The sequence below is a fragment of the Diabrotica virgifera genome, chromosome 2, assembly GCF_917563875.1.
Source record: "Diabrotica virgifera virgifera chromosome 2, PGI_DIABVI_V3a".
Taxonomy (NCBI): domain Eukaryota; kingdom Metazoa; phylum Arthropoda; class Insecta; order Coleoptera; family Chrysomelidae; genus Diabrotica; species Diabrotica virgifera.
In genome coordinates this window covers 160,254,153-160,275,082 of record NC_065444.1, presented here as the reverse complement: position 1 = coordinate 160,275,082, position 20,930 = coordinate 160,254,153, and the positions used below count along the sequence as shown (strand labels likewise).

The window sequence follows — 20,930 nt, the reverse complement described above, 5'->3', positions numbered from 1 at the left end:
CCTAGTGGAAAGTAGAATAAGAGCCAAAATCTCAAACATAAATAAAGAAAAGGGGTCCAAAATTGAAAAATATGAATTAAAAAACCTAGCAGACAACAGCAAAAAGGCCAAATACAAAGAATATACAAAAAAGGCTAGAATATGGACAAAAGCACGAGGATATAAACAGAGAATGGGAAGCGTGTAAAAACATCATACAAAACGCTGCCAAAGAGACCTTGGGTCTACAAAAAAAGGTCAAATCAACTGAAGGGAAGTAGTTCGATGAAGAGTGTCGTAACATAACAGAGAGAAAAAATAATGCATATCAACGATTACAACAATGACATAGAACAAGACAGGCAGAGGAGGAATATAGAATGCTAAGAAGGGAAGAGACGAAAATACATCGCAGAAGAAAAGAGAACACATAGAAAAAGAACTCCAAGAAATTTGAGAATTAAATAAAGCAACAGAAACCAGAACATTGTACCAAAAACTTAACAAAAGCAGAAAAGAATTTAAACCAAGAACAATGATGTGCAGAGAAAAAGAAGAAGATATAGTAACTCAACAGAGTGAAATACTACAAGAGTGGACTCAATTCTTCAAAGAAAAGTTTGAACAAAACGGAGATCCACTATACGATGGAATTATACTGGATCAAACAGATACCAGAGAAACAACCCCCTTCAATAGCTGAAATGCAATAAGCAGTTACCAGACTGAAAACAACAAGTCACCTGGATTAGACATTATTAGCGCAGAATTAATAAAAAGAAGGCGGAGACTCCCTACTGAATGCGACGCACGCACTAATCGTGAACATATGGAATAATAAACAACTGCCACAAGACTGGAATACCGGAGTAATTATTCCACTACATAAAAAGGGAGATCAGCTTGAATGTAAAAACTACCGGGGAATAACACTACTGACTGTGGCATATAAAATACTGTCAAATATTGTGTATGAGCGATTGAGACCATATGCGGAACAAATAGTTGGGGGATATTAATGTGGTTTCTGGAGGCAGAAGTCCACAATAGATTAGATCTTCGTCTTGAGGCAAATCTTGGAAAAGACTAGTGAATTTAGCATAGACACATTCATTGACATAGACTCTTCATTGATTTTGAGAGTGCCTATGATAGTATCCATCGAGAATTTCTGATCCACGCGAAAAAGTTTAATATTCCAACTCAACTCATTGATATAGTAAAAGATACACTTAAAGTACAAAGCAAAATTCGAATTAAAAACGCACGAACAGATACAATCCATGTTAGAACGGGCCTACGACAGGGAGATGGCTTATCCTGTATTCTATTCAACATCACATTAGAAAAAATAATTAGAGTCAAAACTCAACACCAGAGGAACAATAACAACAAAAAGTCTACAAATATTGGCATTTGCAGATGATGTTCATATAAAAGCTAAAAGCAAAATAGAAATTATAGAAGCATTTAATGCGATAGAAAGAGCGGCACAAAACAGTAACCTAAATATGAATGAAATAAAAACCATATACATGAATGGCAGCAAATCGACAGGCAAAAGAAACCTACAGAATCTGACAATAGGAGACTATAACATCAAAAGCCAAAATTTTTTTACATATCTAGGTTCACTAGTTACCGCAGATAGCAATGTCAGCGAAGAAGTTAAGAGAAGAATACATATGGCTAATAAAACATACATGTATAATGGACTAATTAAACATCTAAGATCTAACATCACGAGAAAAACCAAATGCAAAATATACAAAACCCTGATAAAACCGGTCCTTATATATGGATCAGAGACATAGACACTGTCGAAAAGCGATGAGAACTTATTAGGTAGGTTCGAACGAAAAATCCTCAGACATATATACAAGGGGGTTAAAGAAAATGAGGTATGGCGCAGAAGATATAATTTTGAACTATACGCAGCATACAACGAACCCGACGTCAGAACATCCATAAAGATCGGACGTCTGCGCTGGATGGGCCATGTTGAACGGATGTTTGGAGACCCAAACACCAAAATATATAATGAGGCAAACACCAGTAGGGAGAAGGTCAAAGGGAAGACCCAAACTTAGATACATGGAACAAGTAGAACAAGATCTGGAACACTTGAGATTACCCACTGGAAGAACAAAGCAAGGAACAGAACAGAATGGCGGAAAATCCTAAAACCAGCCAGGACCCAAAAAGGGTTGTCGAGCAACTGATGATGATGATGACGTAGAAGCTCTTTCGATATACATTATAATTTTAGAAGCTGACGGAAATTGAATAAATAGTTGTCACAATAATAACCATAATGATTATGATCCATCACCTGTGGGAGTTTTTTGTCAGTTCTTCTATCAGGCGCGGCCCCCTGCGAATGGGGGATGCTTTCTGGGTATTCACGGCGCCAATGCCCAGAGGGTAGCAGGGATACCTGCCATGAATATACCCGTTAATATGGAGAATTATAGTTTATGTTTGGGGTCATTTGTTTAGGTGTCCATTAACGAGAACATTTTGGGGTTTAAATGGGGTAGTGATGCGCATCATAAGGTGTTGCTTCTAGATAACACCTCTAGCCTCTCCTACTCAATTCCTATCCTCACCTCCGAGAAGTGTGATCCGAATCACACGGGTGAACCCCAATAAACCTGAGCAAGCAAGCAAGCAATTTGATTTAACCCGACCTGTGGGATTTGTTCACCCTCTCGAAGGAGTACATTCGGGTGTAACAAGTCATTGGGGCGAGGTGTTTTGACCCGAGTTATACAGGGATCACCCCACCTCGCTCCAATGCCCCAGGCCATCCCTTTCCCCCCCATAGCACGCTGATGCGCGATGGAGGCACAACTATCGTAGCCAAATGCTCTTCACAATGGAACCCTGGGTAATAAGATTCCACTGTGGTATCCTAATCGAATGCAAAAAACTAGGCCCAGCGTGATGCGCTCTATGCCTTTATCTTCTTAATAACTTATCCGCGGTACTAAAAATTGCTTGCTTGGGCCCCGAGTCATCGTGCCGAGCCCCACTGAGCCCTGTTGGGCCCTGCTGGGCCCCGCCCGACGACTCGATGCTCTATTTTTTTGTGTTTTTGGTTTTTTTAATTTTTTTGGGGGCTTTCGCCATTTTTTTATTTTATATGAATTTTTTTTGGGGGCTTAAGGCCCTTCTAATTTTCTAATATTTGCTTACCTTGGAGGTGGTCGTGGTACTTGGACTTCGTGGGTAACGCTATCTTCGGCACTTGTTTCGAGCTACGAACACACTACTATCACTTATCACTTTTAGTTTATCCTATAATTTGTTGTTTCGGGCGTCTGTGCTTCCATCGGTGGAACTCGTCGTATCTTAGCGTCTCTCGCAGTATGTAATTTGGGTGATGTTCTAATTCTGCGAATTTGACCCTTGCCTTGTCTGTCATGGTTTCTGTGACTCTCACCTGTTGGAGTTCTCTGAACAGGAATCTTTCAGCTACATATCTTGGGACTCTGACGGCCTCCCTCAAGCTGTTGTTATGGACTGCTTGGATCTTCTTCTTGTGTGTATTACATACGTGTCCCCATGCGAGAGACGCATAAGTTAATACCGGTAGGATTATACTATTTATCAATCTTAACCTTGTTTTGAGTGTTAGTTTACTTTTTCTGCCTGTGAGTCCTCTTAGATTCGCTCTTGCTATGTTGGCCTTCTGGACTGTGGCTTCTACGTGTTTTTGGAAGGTTAATCCTTTATCCATAATGACTCCTAGGTATTTGGCTTCGTTTTTCCACTCGATGGGCCTGTTCTGCACCCTCAATTGTTCCTCTGGCTGCTGTCTCCCTTTCTTGTATAGAACCGCTTGTGTTTTCTCTGAATTTATGGCTATCTTCCATTTGATACACCATGCTTCAATTTCTTCTAGTGCAGTTTGTAGGTTGGTCACTGCTATATCTGCGTTTCTATGCTTGGCCGCTATTGCTGTATCGTCGGCGTAGAGGCTCATGAGGGTACCTGGTGTTCTAGGTACATCTGCGGTGTATATCGTGTACAGCAGGGGTGACAAGACCGCTCCCTGTGGTACTCCAGCCTCCGGGATTCCGAGTTCGGACAGGACTTGTCCTATCCGAATCCTGAACCTCCGGCCGCCCAAGTACGACGAGATTAGCCTCGTCATCGCTCCGCTGTACCCGTAATCCCGCATTTTGAATAGGAGCCCCTTGTGCCAGACTCTGTCGAATGCCTTGCTTACATCCAGGAACGCTGCTCCAGTGTACTGCTTATCATTGAAACCGGCTGCTATGTACTCGGTTAGCCTGAGGACTTGTAGTTCGCTGGAGTGCTCTGCTCTAAATCCGAATTGAGCCTCTGGGATGATATTTAGTCGGGTTGTTTCCGCTTGCAGTCTGCTGAGGATGACTCTTTCCACTATCTTGCTGATCGCTGGAAGTAAGCTGATTGGCCTGTAGTTCTGTGGGAATGTGTGATTCTTGCCAGGTTTTGGAATCATGATGACACGGGCCTCTTTCCATCTGTTTGGGAATGTCTTGAATCTTAATATTGCGTTTATAATATTTGTGAAATACACTATAGCTTTTCTGGGCAAATATTTTAGGGCTCTGTTGGTTATTTCGTCGAGGCCAGGCGCTTTTCTCGGTGAACTATTTTTGATATGTTCATTGATTTCTTCCGGTGATGTTGGGGGGATGAAGTCCTCTGGGTCTTCTGGTCCTTCTTCTTGTTCTTCGACTTCTTCCAGGAAGTCGTCGTCTTCATCTTGGTGGAAGTTCAGTCTGCATTCATCTTCGAGTGTAGTCCTCATTGCCTCTGCTTTGTCTTCTATGGTGTATACCATGCCGTATCTTCCATGTAGTGGGGGGATGGGTTTCCTGTCGCTTCTCAACATTTTCTGGAGCTTCCAGACATTTCTCATGTTTGAGTCTTGTTCTTCCATCTCTTGTACAAAGTTGTCCCATTTTTCGCTACGGTGGAGTTTTAGGGCCGTTTGGACCTCCCTATTTAAAATATTTGCCCAGGATTTATCTACTCTGTTTCTTGTTCTTTTTGCTGTTTTCTTTGCTCTATTTTTTTCCCTTATCAACTCTTGTGTTTCTTGTGGTATGTCTTTGAACCTTCCCATGAATATCTCGACATCTTCCTCTGTTGTGCTGTTTCTAATTGCCTCTTGGATGATATTTTCGAACTCTAGGACTTTTCCTTCTATTTCTTCTGGATTGTTTATTACTGGCACTATGTTTATTCCTTCACTTACTAACCTTTTGTAGTTAGTCCACTTTATTTTCTTTTTTGTTCTTTTTGGCGGGTTTGTCTCTTCCCATGTTCCGATTTCTAATAGGATGGGGTGGTGGTCAGTTGATCCTTCGTCCAGCGTGATTAATTCTGATTGCAGTCCTAGGTTTTTGGCTACAACTAAGTCGATGTGTGTCGGAAGTGCGTTTCCTGGGTAGTGGGTAGGTTCTTCTGGGCCCATTGCTATTGTGTCTTCGTTGTTTTCTATGTATCTGTTTAGTAGTCGTCCATTCCTGTTCGTAGCTCTGTCGTTCCAGTTGGGGGATCTTGCATTCAGGTCTCCTATTATGATGGATGGTTCGGCGATGTTTAGGAACGCATCTAGGTCATCGTCCATTAAAGGGTCTTGTGGTCTTACGTAGGCTGATGTGATCCTTATTGCGCCTTGCCTCATGTTAACTTCTATTGTTGTGGCTTCCATGTTGACCAGTGGTGGAGTAGTGTAACTGGTGTGTCTAATACCCTTCTTTACTAGGATGGCCGTTCCTCCTGATCTTCTAGTGAGGTCGTTCCTATATACGTCGTATCCAGGAAACTTTAGGTTGAAGTTGTTGGTCAGTTTTGTTTCCTGAATTGCTACGATGTCCATCTCGTATCTGTTGGCGAGTTCATCTAGTATGTTCTGATTTGTGGTTATGCCGCCCGGGTTCCAGGAGCCTATCCTCAAGTATCCCCTCTCTGCCATTAGTTCTGTGCCTGCCTGGTGCTGAGTATCACCTCTTGGACTACCTTAGTCACGATGTTTGTGACCATCCTGACTAGGTACTCTTCGTCTGGGAGGGTTGGTCGGTTGGACGGTGTGTTGTTCTGCGCTGGTTGGTCTCCCTGCGTGGCTTGCGCGTAGGATACCCCGGTTGCCTGCTGTCTTCGGTTTGGTGGTGGTCGCTGTTGTGACCTCTGTGGTGGAGGCCTCCCCCAGGTTGGGCACCTAGGACATCCTCTGTAGTTGGCTGGGTGGCTCCCATTGCAGTTGGCACACGTTGCCTTGACTTCTCTGGCTCTCTGGCACTGCTTTGAGTGGTGTTCTTCGCCGCACTTCACACATCTCGGGTCCTTGTGACACGAGTTCTGGGCGTGATGGTACCCTTGGCAGTTGAAGCACTGCGTCGGTCCTGCTGCCTTGTGTAGGTCCTCTACCACAACTTTCATGTGGCACAGGTTCGTTACCCGCTTTGCTTTTTCCACGTCTTCCTGATCCAGTGTCATGACAAACATGGGTAGTGGCCTCCTTTTCCCTACTCTCGTAGACATGTTACGTGCTGTGTGGCAGGTTATTCCATATTGGTTTGCCATGTCTTCTTGGATTGCCTTCTCGGTGGTATTCGTGGGCAATCCTCGTAACACTAATTTTGGTTTCCTGTCTTCGTCGAGTGGAAAGGCTATCCATTGTAGCCTCTTTTTCTCTTTGGCGGCGTATGCTTCTGCATATTCCTCCACTATCCTTGTCATCTTTCTGTAGTCATCCGGGCTTTTAGCCTGGATGAGCGTCTCTCTGCCACTTCTGGAGATTTTGTTTGTGGTGATGATGCCTTTGCCCTGGGCTATGGTAAGAATAGCCCCTGTCTCGCTGACACTCTGTAACTTAATTACAGGCGGTTTTCTGTATGGTGTTACCTGGTTTTCAGGTAACACGGCTTCTTCGGCGTCTTCTTCGTTTTGGTTTGTTTCCATTGACACTGTATCAGTTTGACTGGAAGCGGCAAGCGCGTCCCTATCTGTGCTCGTGGATGGCACTGGTTCTTCGGGGAGGGGTAGCTGTACCTGGGGAGCTAGTTTCATGGCTTTTTCTTGGTTGGACGTCCATGTGGCGTCTTCCTCGTCGGTTAGTGTCACCAGGGGTGGAAACTCTTCCTTTCTCTTTTTCCTCTGTTGGGTGGACGCCTCCTTCGTCGAGGTGGTAGCCTTCTGGCTGGGTGGTCGAGTCTGCTCGGTGGTCATCTTTTTGGTGGCAGGCTGCTCTACTGGTGGTTTTTTGTCCGTCTTTTCGGGGTTTTTCTTCTCCGGTTTCTTTGCGAGTTGTTTCTGGAGAGCTATCAACTCGTCGAATCTGGCATCCATCTTTTCGCTCATTCGTCGAATCTCCGTATTCAGCTCTTTGATCTCTGCCTTCTGTTGTGCGATCACCTCTTCATATTTTTTGTTGTTTGCATCAACGTTTGCTGCAAATTCTTTCATCAGGGTTCTGAGTCGGTTGATTTCTTCGTTGGCCCTTGTCAGCTCGTCTTCGCTGGCGGCATCCTCTTCAACCCGCTGACGTTTGGTAGTGCCCCCGCCTTCGGCGCCTGGGACGTCTTCGTCCATGTCCTCGACTTCCTGGGTGGCCTCGATGTTCTGGGAATCCTCGACTTCCTGGGTGGCTTCGGTGACGTTCTCGGTGGTCTCGACGTTCTGCGTGGAGTCCTTGCCTTTTGACTTCTTTTTCTTTTTTCTTGTTCTACGATTTTGGATCGTAAAACCGTCTTTTCCATCTTCCTGGTCGCTCGAGTGGTCATCGCTGCTCTCTTCAGGGTGCTGTAACAGGAGGGACTCTTTAGAGTCTGCATATCTTGGCGGGGAAAGCGCCTCCAATAAACCTGAGCAACCCTACTGGAGACTGGGTAAACAACCCCAGTGAAAGGTGGGGTCAGGGCTGACGAGGAAGGGAGAAATGGTCCTCCGAAAAGGGGGTTGGGCATGAGGCTAACTCTCTCATCCCGTAAAAACCGATTGTTACGAAATCTCGAGATAGAAAAGCCGGACTGAATTCAAGACGACGACCCAGGCACCGAACTAAGGACAATGATTGAAAGATTAGTACTTGGAATGTAAGAACGCTGTATAGGACAGCGCGACCAAGATCCAGTTGCTCCAAGATCAACTCCTAAAATATAGAATAGACATTGCAGCTATTCAAGAAATGAGATGGACAGGAACCGGCATTATGCAGAAAAAAGAACATGATATCTATTACAGCTGCAACCCGAAACGACATGAGTTCGGAACTGCGTTCCTAGTACCAAAGAAAATAAAAAAAAATATTATTGGTTTTAAAGCCATAAATGACCGGTTATGCATCCTTCGAATAAAAGGAAAAATTTTCAACATATGCCTGATCAACGTGCACGCGCCAATCGAGGAAAAAGACGAAGAAATTAAAGATTTATTCTACGAAGACTTCGAAAGAGCATATGTGCCAAAAACGACATTAAAATAATCATTGGGGACATGAGCGCCCAGATAGGAAAAGAGATATGCTACCAAGATTATATTGGTAAACACAGCCTTCACGAAGATACTAATGACAATAGCTTAAGACTTATTAGTATGGCAGCTTCCAAAGACTTAATTGTGTAAAGTACATGTTTTAATCATAAGAATATCCATAAAGCAACTTGGATATCACCAAATGAACACACCACAAATCAAATTGACCATGTTATAATTGACAGAGCAGCTCACCAAGGTGATGCGAGAAATTGTTTGTTAAATTTGGTCTGAGGAGTAAATGCCTGAAGAATGGAGCTTAGGCTTAATATTCCCGTTACACAAAAAGGGAAACCAACTGGAATGCAATAATTACCGCGGAATAACTCTCCTAAATACAGCATACAAGATATTCTCAAACATTTTGCACGGGAGATTAAAGCCTTATACCGAAACTTTTCTAGGAGAATATCAGGCAGGATTCAGGCGTGGACGTTCAACCATTAACCAGATCTTTACACTACGACAAATCCTGGAAAAAGCTCAAGAGTTTAACATAAATATGTACCATATTTTTGTCGATTTTAAAGCTGCATATGACAGTGTCTTAATACCAAGCTTCTACAACGCTATGAATGAGTTAGGAATTCCAAAAAAACTCATATGTATGATAAAAGTGACAATGGCGAAGATGATATCAGCAGTAAAAATTCAAAACGACTCGTCAACCTCATTTGAAATACAAAGGGGGTTAAGGCAGTGAGATGCGCTGGCGTGTCAACTTTTTAATGTAGCATTAGAAAAAGTCGTACGAGACGCTAATATAGATAGCAGGGGAACAATATTCAATAGATCTGTCCAGATTCTAGCATATGCAGACGACCAGAACCAGAGCAGAAGAACCAGAGCGAGAACTGCGGAAATCCTAACCGAGCAGTTAGGAACCGAGCTGCTAGTAGCAGCAGCAGAACGAATGGGGTTACATATAAATCGAAAAAAAAAAACAAAATTCATGGCGACTAACACAAAAACACAAGAGCTGGAAATGTTGACGCAGATCTAATCATCAATGACCAAAACTTCGAAGCCGTCAAAGAGTTCATATATCTAGGGACATCGGTTAACCCCAATAATAACACATCGGGGGAAATAAAAAGACGAATAATAATTATTGCAAACAGGTGTTATCCTAGTATATCAAAGTACTTAGCTAACAAACGTCTAACTCAAAAAACTCATATAAGGCTGTATAGAACATTGATAGTCCCCGTTCTCACATATATGGATCAGAGGCGTGGCCGCTAATTAAAATAGATGAATCCGCTCTATCGATTTTTGAAAGAAAGGTGCTACGTAAGATAATCGGAGCGATCTGTGAGAACGAACGAAATATGGAGGCGTAGATATAACTTTGAACTGCAGAATATCTACAAGCATACGTTTGGTGGAAAAGATATTATCACTATAATTAAGCGAAACCGCCGGCAGTGGGCAGGACATGTAGCCCGGGCCCCTGAATCGAACATGATAAAAAATATTCTAACAGCGCAACCCGTGCGAATGAGAAGACGGGGTAGACCAAATATGAGGTGGATGGACGGGGTAACACAAGATGCCGAGAAGATCGGAGTCGGCAACTGAAAAATGCAAGCAAGGGACAGAACAGAATGGGGTAGAAAGCTTGAGAAGGTCGAGGCCCTCTAAGGGCTGTAGCACCAAGATGATGATGATGATGATGATGATGATGATGATGATGATGATGATGAACGAAAACATTTTGCGCTTTTATTACAAGTTGACCAATCTCGGTCAAGAAAATATCGGCTACCGACAACAGCTGTATGCCGAATTTTGCAGAGAGTACCCAGATATTGACATAACAGTACTACGAGTAGCAGATCAATATCGGGTAATTATTAGAAATAACCTTATCCCGGAGACTAGACGCAATACCATCAAAAGAAAAGTCGCACGGGGGATAGATCATAATCAAGGGCTAGTTTTAGATCAAGCCGCCAATAAAATCCATGATCAGCAGATTCCTTAGGTTCCCATACCAGAAACTCAGCCTGATGATAAACAGCTGGTAAACAACTAGTTGCGTGACAGTCTAGTAAACGAAATGACTTGTGCCGTACAAGAGTTTAATGGAACAAATCCACTTAGCAGACCACCGCTTCCAAGAATAAACTCTTGTAAGAAACTAGGTGCGCTGTTACAAATTGTGAACACCGAAGTCCTACCCAATTATGTCGTAGAAGCACACACTTTGGAACATTTGCATATGCTCATCTACTCTGTAACAACAGCAATCGCTAATGTAATGGGCATTAAGGTCAGAACACGACGGGGTACTAATAACGGAAGGACTGGTAATAGAATTGCACCCTGGGAAAAAAGACTGCTCAAGAAGATTGAAATATTTATTAAGTATATTGGACAACTTACGGAATATATTTGAGGAATAACCAGCAGAAAAGTAATTAGAAGAGCTGAATAAATAATGTTAAACACCGCAAGACATTCACAATATGATCCAGAAAACTGCACAGCCTAACAGTGCCTGGATACGTTAAAACAAAAACTCTCCGTTTATTCAGGAAGAATACGGAGATGCAAAGTTAGTAATAACCGAAAATCAGACAATACACTTTTTCAGCATTCAGAGAAGGCGTTTTATAGAAAACTTAATTCCACTGTAGAAAATGAAAATAAAGCATACCCAAGTCAAGAAGAAATTCATGAGTTTTGGGGAAACCAACTTTCAACACCAGCTACTCATAACAACAATGTTGCATGGATTGAAGACACGACAAACAACTGTCAACATTACAATAATATTCCTTATGAACCCTTCACCTTTTCAACGTTTTGGTAAAATTCTATTTTGAAATTTTGAATACGTTATTCTTCAAATAATTCACAGTAAATTGAAGGTGGGACGAAAAAATATCGACAATTTCTAAAGTGTAATACTAACACCACATCCAAAACGCTTGCATTTTATATCGTGGTATTATAGTTCTACGAAACCTATAACGGTGGACTTTTTTTCGTTTCTGTATTTTAATTTAATTTTCATTTTTATCGAACGACGGAAAGCTAGACTTAGAAATTGCAAATGGGACAAAGAAATCTACGAGAATATATATTATGCAATTAATAATACGATACTGGGAAAAAGGGAAATCAGACAGGAAACAAAAATACATGTATTTATACAATCACAGTATGAACTATTCTATATGCAAGCGAGACATGAGTTACCTACAAATAAAAGACATGAAAGTGCCATAAAAGCGGCAGAAATAAAGCAACTGAGAAAAATAGCTGGAAAGATGAAGCTGGAAAGGGAAAGGAACGAAAACATCAAAAACGTGCCAAGACAGGAAGCAATAGAAAAAAAAATTGAAAAAAGAAAACTGAATTAATTTGGACATATAACTAAAATGAACGTGAACAGACTAGTTAAGGAGGTGACAGATGCAAAAAGACAGGGAAATAGATGAAGGGGCAGACCTAGAAAGGGGTGGATGGAGCAAATCCAGGAAATCGAGACCAAGAGAGGGAAAACGGTGCAACAGATGAAGGAAATGGCAGGAGACCGGAAGGTGTAGAAGAAATGGGTAACAGATAGATAGGTGATAGCAAAGTCTGACGCTCTTATTGGGCATTAGGACAACGAAAAGAAGAAGTATTATAATTATCGTCTTCTGAAAAAAAAACAATGGTCCGATTTTCATTGAAAAGTACCGGATTTCAGGTATGTTTTTCAGCCTTTTCCCGGATTCAACTGAATTGGAGTTGGTCACACTACTTATAGCATTTGTGTCAAAAAAAATTTTGGCGGATACACAGCGTTCGTTCACAGTATAGTCTTCTGGCCCTGGAGACATTTTGAAAATTTCATTTTGGCCCGCGCTTAAAATTATTTGCCCACCCCTGATTTAAACCTTTCTCGCTCAAGTCCTCTCCCACACAGTCCTTTCTCCCCGTTTTTACTCTAGCTCTCTTTCTCCCAAGTAGTGTTTTGTAACTCTTCTTTTATTGAAACTTACCTTTGTAGTAGATTACCTTTGTATAAATACAGAGTGAGTTTAATGTATGGAAACACTCAATTATCTCGGAAAGGGCTTGTACAATTTTTATAAGATTTGGATAAGGGTTTTCTAATGTGGCCGATATTATAGTGCTAATTACATTGTTGTCACATTTTCAGTTTTTCTGGAAATCTAATGAATTTTCTTATTTCAAATAGAACACCCTGTATATTTTTTGAGTTTTTAAGTTCTTAAGAAATACTGATTATTTTTCGTGTTATATTCCCTATACCTAAATGCCGTAATTTCGGAGATATTGCTAGATTTATTTTAAAAAAAATTTAAACAAATTATAAAAATCAATAGGTTTGGATCCCCCGTATGAAAAAAAATTGATTAATAGCAAGCTGAAAATTTGTTAATAGTTTAAGGGTGTCTAGTCGGACAATCTTTGATATATAGGAACACTGCAACATTTAAGTGTGGAACAGGTTAAAAATTTGGAACGATCAGACCACGAAAACGTCACATGTATTTTGTCCGACAGAACTTCCCATTGATTTGTTACCCTTTCATTAAACTCTCATGCAAAAAGCAGGCTGCTATTTATCACCAAATGGGAATTATAATGAGTGGAAGACGTAGAATATGTCCACAGTTAAAACTTCCCCTGTTCCAGTGTTTCCATATACCAAAGTTTGTCCGAGTAGACACCCTTAAGCTATTAACAAATTTTCAGCTTGCTATTAATCAACATTTTTTCATACGCGGGATCCAGATTTACAATTTTTTCGGCCCTGATAAACATTATTTTAGGTTGTTTGGATCATTGTAAACAAAAAAGATCTCTTGTAATTTTTCTCTAAAATTAATTTTTTCCGAGTTATAAACAATTTAAAACTGAAAAAAATCGAATAATGACGATTTTCAAGGTTCAAAAACACAAAAAAAAATATTATTTTTGAAACTACGAAGTACTGAAATTAAAGTTTAGTCCTTATTTTATCAGTTACTGATAAGTAATTTGAGCTTGTTTTATTTTAAAACATTGTTATTTAGTTGTTAGTGCAGCCTGATCGCCCATCCTCTCATATGCACTTTATTAACAATTAAAAAGCAATGTTTTAGAATAAAACGAGCCCAAAAATCTTATGGCAAGCTATTAGAAGAAGAGTTGAGCTTGAATTTAGGTACTTCGTAATTTCAAAAATTGTATTGTTTACTTGTGTTTTTGAACCTTGAAAATCGTCATTATTCAACTTTTTTCAGTTCTAAATTGTTTATTATTCAAAAACGATTAACTTTAGAGAAAAATTACAAAAGACTTTTTTGTTCCCAACGATCCAAAGAACGTGAAATAATGTCTACCCGAGTCGAAGAAATTGATTTTCATAATTTGTATAAATTCTTTTTTTTTAATAAATGTAGCAATAACTCCGAACTTATGGCATTTAGATATAAGGAACATCTCATGAAAAATAATCAGTATTTCTTAAGGAGTTCAAAACGTAAAAAATATACAAGGTATTCCATTTGAAATAAGAAAGTTCGTTAGATTTCCAGAAAAACGGAAGATCTGACAACAACGTAATTATCACTTTAACATCGGCCGCGTTATAGTCTAAGAGCTAGTGAACCCTTCGACTAACGGTTGTCCTGTAAGGCTAGAAATTTGTTTAGTGATAATTTATAGCACACCAAGGCTAAAAACCATGGCCTGGCAGGTATCAGCCGTGCACGTGTATCTACCAGGTGAATCGAAAAGTGCAAATTTAGGGGGTAACATAAACTTTCTCCTGTAAAGTTTAAATTTAGGTACGTGTTTGAGTACGTCATTTAGAAGAAATGTGTACAAGGAAAGGCGATTCTGAAGAGCATAAGACCTTGTCAGGCGAGGGGAAAGATTATGGGATTTTCCTAAAATTATTTTTTTTGCATTGAACAAAGTTTTTTTACGTTTTTTAAACCATTCCAAACAGAAAAGGTCTTTAGTGACTTTTCTCTTAGGTTAATAGTTTTTGTTATATAAGCGATTAAAAATTTTGAAAATTGTGAAATCGGCCATTTTTAACCCTAAATCGGACATTTAACTAAAAATTTCAATGTTGCCAAGGTAAGTAGATTTTCTCTAAACGTTGATTAATGAAATCCCGAAGAGTTTTTTGCAATACAATATCGAAAACCCCTTTCTTTTTTAATTGCTAATCAAGCGGGCGCGACACTGTAGTATAAGTGAGGACGTTTGAGTTTGCATAAATTCATTATCTCGAGAAAGGGCAAATTTAAAGAGAAATCCTCAGACAGGTCGATTTTTATTCTTAAATTAGGACTTTTTGGCATATATGTAATACCAGTGACGTCATCCGTCTGGGCGTGATGACGTAATCGATGATTTTCTTTTAAATGAGAGTAGGAGTTGTGTGATAGCTCATTTGAAAGGTTATTTAATTTTCTATTCAGTAATATAGACATTAGCATAATTATTTATACAAGGTGTAGAAAACAATTTTTTTTATTAAATTAATTTAGATAAAAAGAAGAAAAAAATTGTTTGTACAACCTGTATTAATAATTATGTTAAGGTTTATATTACTGAATAGAGAATTAAATAACCTTTCAAATGAGCAATCACACAACCCCTACTCTCATTTAAAAAATCATCGATTACGTCATCACGCCCAGAGGGATGACGTCACTAGTATGATCTATATGCGAAAAAGTCTTAATTTAAAAATAAAAAATCGACCTGTCTGAGGATTTCTCTTCAAATTTGCCCATTCATGAGATAATGAATTTATGCAAACTCAAACGTCATCATTTTATACTACAGTGTCGCGCCCGCTTGATTAGCAATTAAAAAACAAAGGGGTTTTCGATATTGTATTGCAAAAAACTCTTCAGTATTTTATCAATCATTGTTTAAAGAATATCTACCTACCTTAAAAACATTGAAATTTTTAGTTAAATGTCCGATTTAGGGTTAAAATGGCCGATTTCGCAATTTTCAAAATATTTAATCGCTTATATAACAAAAACTATTAACCTAAGAGAAAAGTCACTAAAGACCTTTTCTGTTTGGAATGGTTTAAAAAACCTAAAAAACTTTGTTCGATGCAAAAAAGATAATTTTAGGAAAAACCCCTAATCTTTCCCCTCGCCTGGCAAGGTCTTATGCTCTTCAGAATCGCCTGTCATTGTACAGAGTTCTTCTAAATGACTTGCTCAAACACATACTTAAATTTAAACTTTACAGGAGTAAGTTTATTTTACTCCCTAAAGGACATCGCACACATCTTATGGAAAATATAATGTCACTCAAATTCAATAAAATTTATACGAATAGATTCGTTTTAAATTAACGGTCAAATCTTATCATTGCGCCAATTCCATATTTTCAATAATAAGAGCAGAAATTGATATAAATAAATCTGAAATTAAATGGATACGTACATAAGTTAGAGAGAGAAAAAATATTTTATAATACCCAAATTGTCGGTACTCCATAAATCAGCGGATTAGTTTCACTAATCCGCTTAGGCCCAGCGGGGTTTAAGCTCTTTTGAATAGCACACAGAGCAATAGTGATTCTAACTGACAGTTTTACTGACTCCAAAAATGTGATTTCGATAAACTTTAATTGCAATTTGCGCCGTAATTAATCATAATTAAGAGTTGGCGCAATGATAAGATTTGACCGTTAATTTAAAACGAATCTATTCGTATAAATTTTATTTTATTGAATTTGAGTGACATTATATTTTCCATAAGATGTGTGCGATGTCCTTTGCACTTTTCGATTCACCTGGTAGATACACGTGCACGGCTGATGCCTGCCAGGGCCTCGATTTTTTACCCTTCGTTTGTTATCGAACGTATTCGCTTCGTATCTGTTTAGTATACTTAGCGAATACGTTCGATAACGAAGCGAAGGGTCAAAAATCGAGGCCCCGGTCATGGTTTTTAGCCTTGCTGTGCTATGAATGATCACTAAACAAATTTCTAGCCTTACAGGACGACCGTTAATCGGAGGGTTCACTAGCTCTTAGACTATTAGGAAACCCCTACTTGCCCAAACCTACATATTTATAAACATCGTGCAAGCCGTTTTCGAGATAATTGAGTGTTTACATACATAAAACTCACTCTGTATATAACTTTTACATATTTTTTTTGTAATGTGCTTTGTTCTGGTACGTTTCTTCCAAGGAGCATGGAATATTGTAACTTATTTAACGGCATGTTCCTACCATCATGGTTTATTGCCAAATGCCTTTTTTTTAAATTATCTTTGTCGCTTTTGTGAGCTTTATATGTTTTGTAAAAGGGGGAGGGCTTTAGTGTTTTTTGTATAGAATTTTATTATTTAATATCAGGTTCTCATTTTATATTCTATAAACACGTAGGTATAGTTAATTATAATTTAGTTTTACCTGTAAATATATTTTAGATCTCTTGTTTGAAGTAAAACACTAATAAATGTTTGATTATTATGCCAATTACTTAGGTAATACCATGATGGCTTTCCAGTTTCCACGCATACGTAACATCAATATTTGAAATTACTTAATTGATCCTCTATCGACTACAGTTATTTCATATTAAGATTTTTTTCCACTTTGGTGGATGCGATTTTAAAATAAATAGTTATTTTGCTAACAAGTGCAGAAAGTCATTCTTTTCCGCACGCGACTGCAGTTTGCCGAACGACGCGAAGCGGGAGTTCGGCAAGCAGTCGAGTGCAGAAAAGAGACTTTCTGCAAGAGTTATGAACAATATTTTTTCTAAGAGTCTTTAAAAAATTACCAAATCAATAAATTTAATTAATATGAAAATACATACATAAATTAATTCTTTGACAAGGTTGTCAAAACCAAACTTTCAATATTAGTTATTTAGCATGACGACGATCTTGGTTTCCATGACGATGATTAAAAACGATTGTTATTGTCTACCGATATGACTTTCGAATATTATGTCAAAATAATTTTATTTCATCGAATTGTCGCGTTAATTTCATTAAAACAGGAACACAATAAGATATATTTGAAATAAATTAGTAAATAATATCTAAATATTAGTTTATTGCATGTATTATAATTACTTTAAGGCCATATTAACATATCTAAATTAACACGCGTGCGGAAAAGTAAAATCCGCGTGCGGAAAAGTAACACGCGTGCGGAAAAGTGAAACTTTCTAAACTAAAATGCTTGCGCGAAAGTAGACATTTTTGCACGCTCGTAGAAAAATGATATATAAATTGACAAGATATTGCATAGTGACAAATAAACAATATTGAATTATGTAGGTATATGGTGATTCTGTACTACTTTGATAATATTTATTTTTTGTTTTCAGCTCTTCTCGTGATAATTGGAGTTCCAATCATATTGTAGAAGAAACAGATACTTCTCTTATTCACGTACCGCTTACTAAGGACTAGTTATTGTGAATGTTTCTGTGTAATGATTCTGATTTTTATTTTACCAACAGTTTTTTGTATGTAAACATGTACATCGAAAACATAAAGCGTTGCTAAATTATTATATTCCACAGGTTTTGCCTCAGTTACTCAACGATAGCAAAGGACCTTATGGAAAAGTGATCCCGGTCAAATTTAACGAAAGTTTGGTCATTGATACTTCTCGATGTGTAGATTAAAAAATTCCATGGGACCTGGGTCTGAATAACTACTATTCTCGAGCTACAGCCTCCTGAAGTTATTGCATTCGAGTGCTTGGTTTACGTCAAGTACACTAATTCACGGTCAAGTGAACGAAAATATTTATTATTGGGAGAAGGGTCACTCATTTTCTTCACGCATACTTGCGTCTTGTATATTAATTCGTGGTCAAAAATAGATGCATCGTATTTTAGTCTTCAGGAAACCTCCAAAAAGTCCTCAGGAAAGTAAAGAAGTGCAATAAAAAAATGTACTACTAGAGCGATATAGTATATCTTGAGTATGGTCATCCGGTACATCCTGCTAGATAACAAATGAGGCTCTGACGTCCGAGTGATTGCCGGTATAAGCAATCCCCCACTTACTGACCAACGGCTTAGGGCGGATGAGTTGGTGAGTGGTAGGGCACTCTTTTGTCCTGGGGTTGAGAAATCGGCCCCGAAGGCGGATGAATCAACAAATAATGGTCAACGGCATAAGAATGCAGAAGGCAAAGGGGAACCACTGCATTAAAGGCTAATAGAGCACCCCCAGAAAAATCACCATAGAATTGACACTTCAATTGCAAACCGTTACTAATCATGGAAAGCGGAGGCCAAGATTCGGCAGGAGAGGAGAAACATGTTTATACCACGAGGCCTCTCCGGTCGTAAATATGCGAAAACCTCGTAAAGAAATACTAAAAGTAAAGAAATCTAATTTTAGAATGTGCACATGGAATGTTAGAAGTCTATTTGCGGCTGGGAAACTTGACAACGCAATTCAAGAAATGAAAAGAATGAAAATGGACCTACTGGGAATCAGCGAAATGAGATGGCCAGAGTCAAGAACTTGTAAAAAGGACGGAAGTGTATTATATTATTCCGGTAACAGCACAGAATATCCGCATCACAAAAATGGTGTAGGTATATTAGTAACATCAGAACTGAGTAAATATGTGACCAATTTCGTACCAGTCTCGGATAGAATAATATTACTCCAAATAAATACTCAACCATTTAAAACTAACATACTTCAAATCTATGCCCCGACTGCAGATAGAAAATATGACGATGAAGTCGAGAAATTGTATGATCAGATCCAAGACATCTTGCAGAATCTTAATAAACACGAAATTTTATATATTATAGGCGACTTCAATGCAAAAATTGGAGAAGGTCGACGAGGTCAGACTGTAGGTCCTTATGGTCTTGGGCAACCTAACGATCGAGGACAGAGATTGTATGAATTTTGTAAAGAAAACGATATGATCATTGCAAACACCTGTTATAAACTACCCAAACGACAAATATACACTTGGAAAGCCCCATTTGATGATGGCAGTAACCCTGAGTCTTTAAGAAATCAAATAGACTATATACTTGTAAATGAGCGTTTCCGAAATGCCGTCAAAAAAGTCACTACATTTCCTGGGGCAGATATTAGATCTGATCATCAACCACTTGTAGCAGATATTAAACTAAGGTTAAAACGAATTCAGCGACAAAAACCAAAAACCAATGTACTTAACTTTGACGATATAAACATAAAACATAACATTAAAAAAGAATTTAACAATAGAATAAAAAACATCGGAGAACAACTAGAAGATCCAGAAGAAATATGGAGTGAATTTAAAAATCAAGTTAACGAAATCTCCACAAACAATGATTATAGAAAAAACTTAATCAAGAAAAATAAATGGATTACAGAGGATATCTTGAAATTGATGGAACAACGACGACTGATCAAATCTAATGAAACAGAATATAGACACCTGCAGAGAAGAATAAAAAAGAGATCAAATTAGCCAAAGAAAAATGGATGAGAGAAAGGTGCGACGAAATGGAGGATGTGATATCTAGACACGACTTGTTTAATGTGCACAAAAAACTAAAAGAAATAAGTAACATATTTAAAAAACGAGTTCCGTCTGTGCTCGTTGACAATAATAACAAAATTATTGTAAATGAGCACGAAATAAGAAAAGAATGGCAACTGTATATATCAGAGTTGTTTGAAGATGATAGGAATAATATTACCGAATTCTACCAAAACTGTACTGACGGCCCAGAAATTATGAAATGCGAAGTAGAACACGCTATAAATAGTGCTAAAATTAGAAAAGCTTGTGGTCCAGATGATACACCAACTGAGTTGCTGAAACTAATAGAGGATGATAACATAAAAGGAGTAGTAAAACTTTTTAATTCAATATATAACACCGGAGTGATTCCCACAGATTGGCTCAAATCCATCTTTGTCGCAATACCTAAAAAACATAATGCGAGAAAATGCTCAGAATATCGATTAATTAGCCTAATGAGCCACACTATTAAGATTTTCCTAAGAATACTTCACAACAGAATTAGACGCAAATGCGAAGATCTCGAAGATACCCAATTTGGTTTTAGAAATGCTATGGGTACCAGGGAGGCACTTTTTGCGCTTAACATCCTATTACAAAAATGCCGTGATCAAAGAAAAGATGTATTTGCATGTTTCGTGGACTTCAAAAAGGCATTCGATAGAGACCAGCATGTAAAATTATTGCAAATACTAAAAAATATCGTAATAGATGACAAAGATATTCGTGTCATTAAAAATTTGTACTGGAATCAAACTGCTACGGTCAAAATTGGAGATAACTACACCGATGAAATATCCATACAACGAGGCGTCAGACAAGGTTGCATTTTGTCACCAACATTGTTTAATGTTTACTCGGACCAGTTATTTAAAAAGGTACTTGATAGACAGCCATATGGAATAAA

At 38.6% G+C, this 20,930-nt stretch overlaps 1 protein-coding gene across 2 annotated transcripts in view; it reads left to right on the top strand.

Annotated features, from left to right (window-relative positions):
• The window catches only part of LOC114327758 (PDF receptor-like), a 1,644,969-nt gene extending 1,626,870 nt beyond the window's left edge, over nt 1–18,099 (top strand). For both annotated transcript variants that reach the window (XM_050642878.1, XM_050642879.1), the window contains exon 15: nt 17,853–18,099. In XM_050642878.1, coding sequence (XP_050498835.1) covers nt 17,853–17,937 — 85 coding nt within the window. In that variant the 3' untranslated portion in view covers nt 17,938–18,099. The remainder of the gene's footprint in view (nt 1–17,852) is intronic.
• The last annotated feature ends 2,831 nt before the right edge of the window (nt 18,100–20,930 follow it).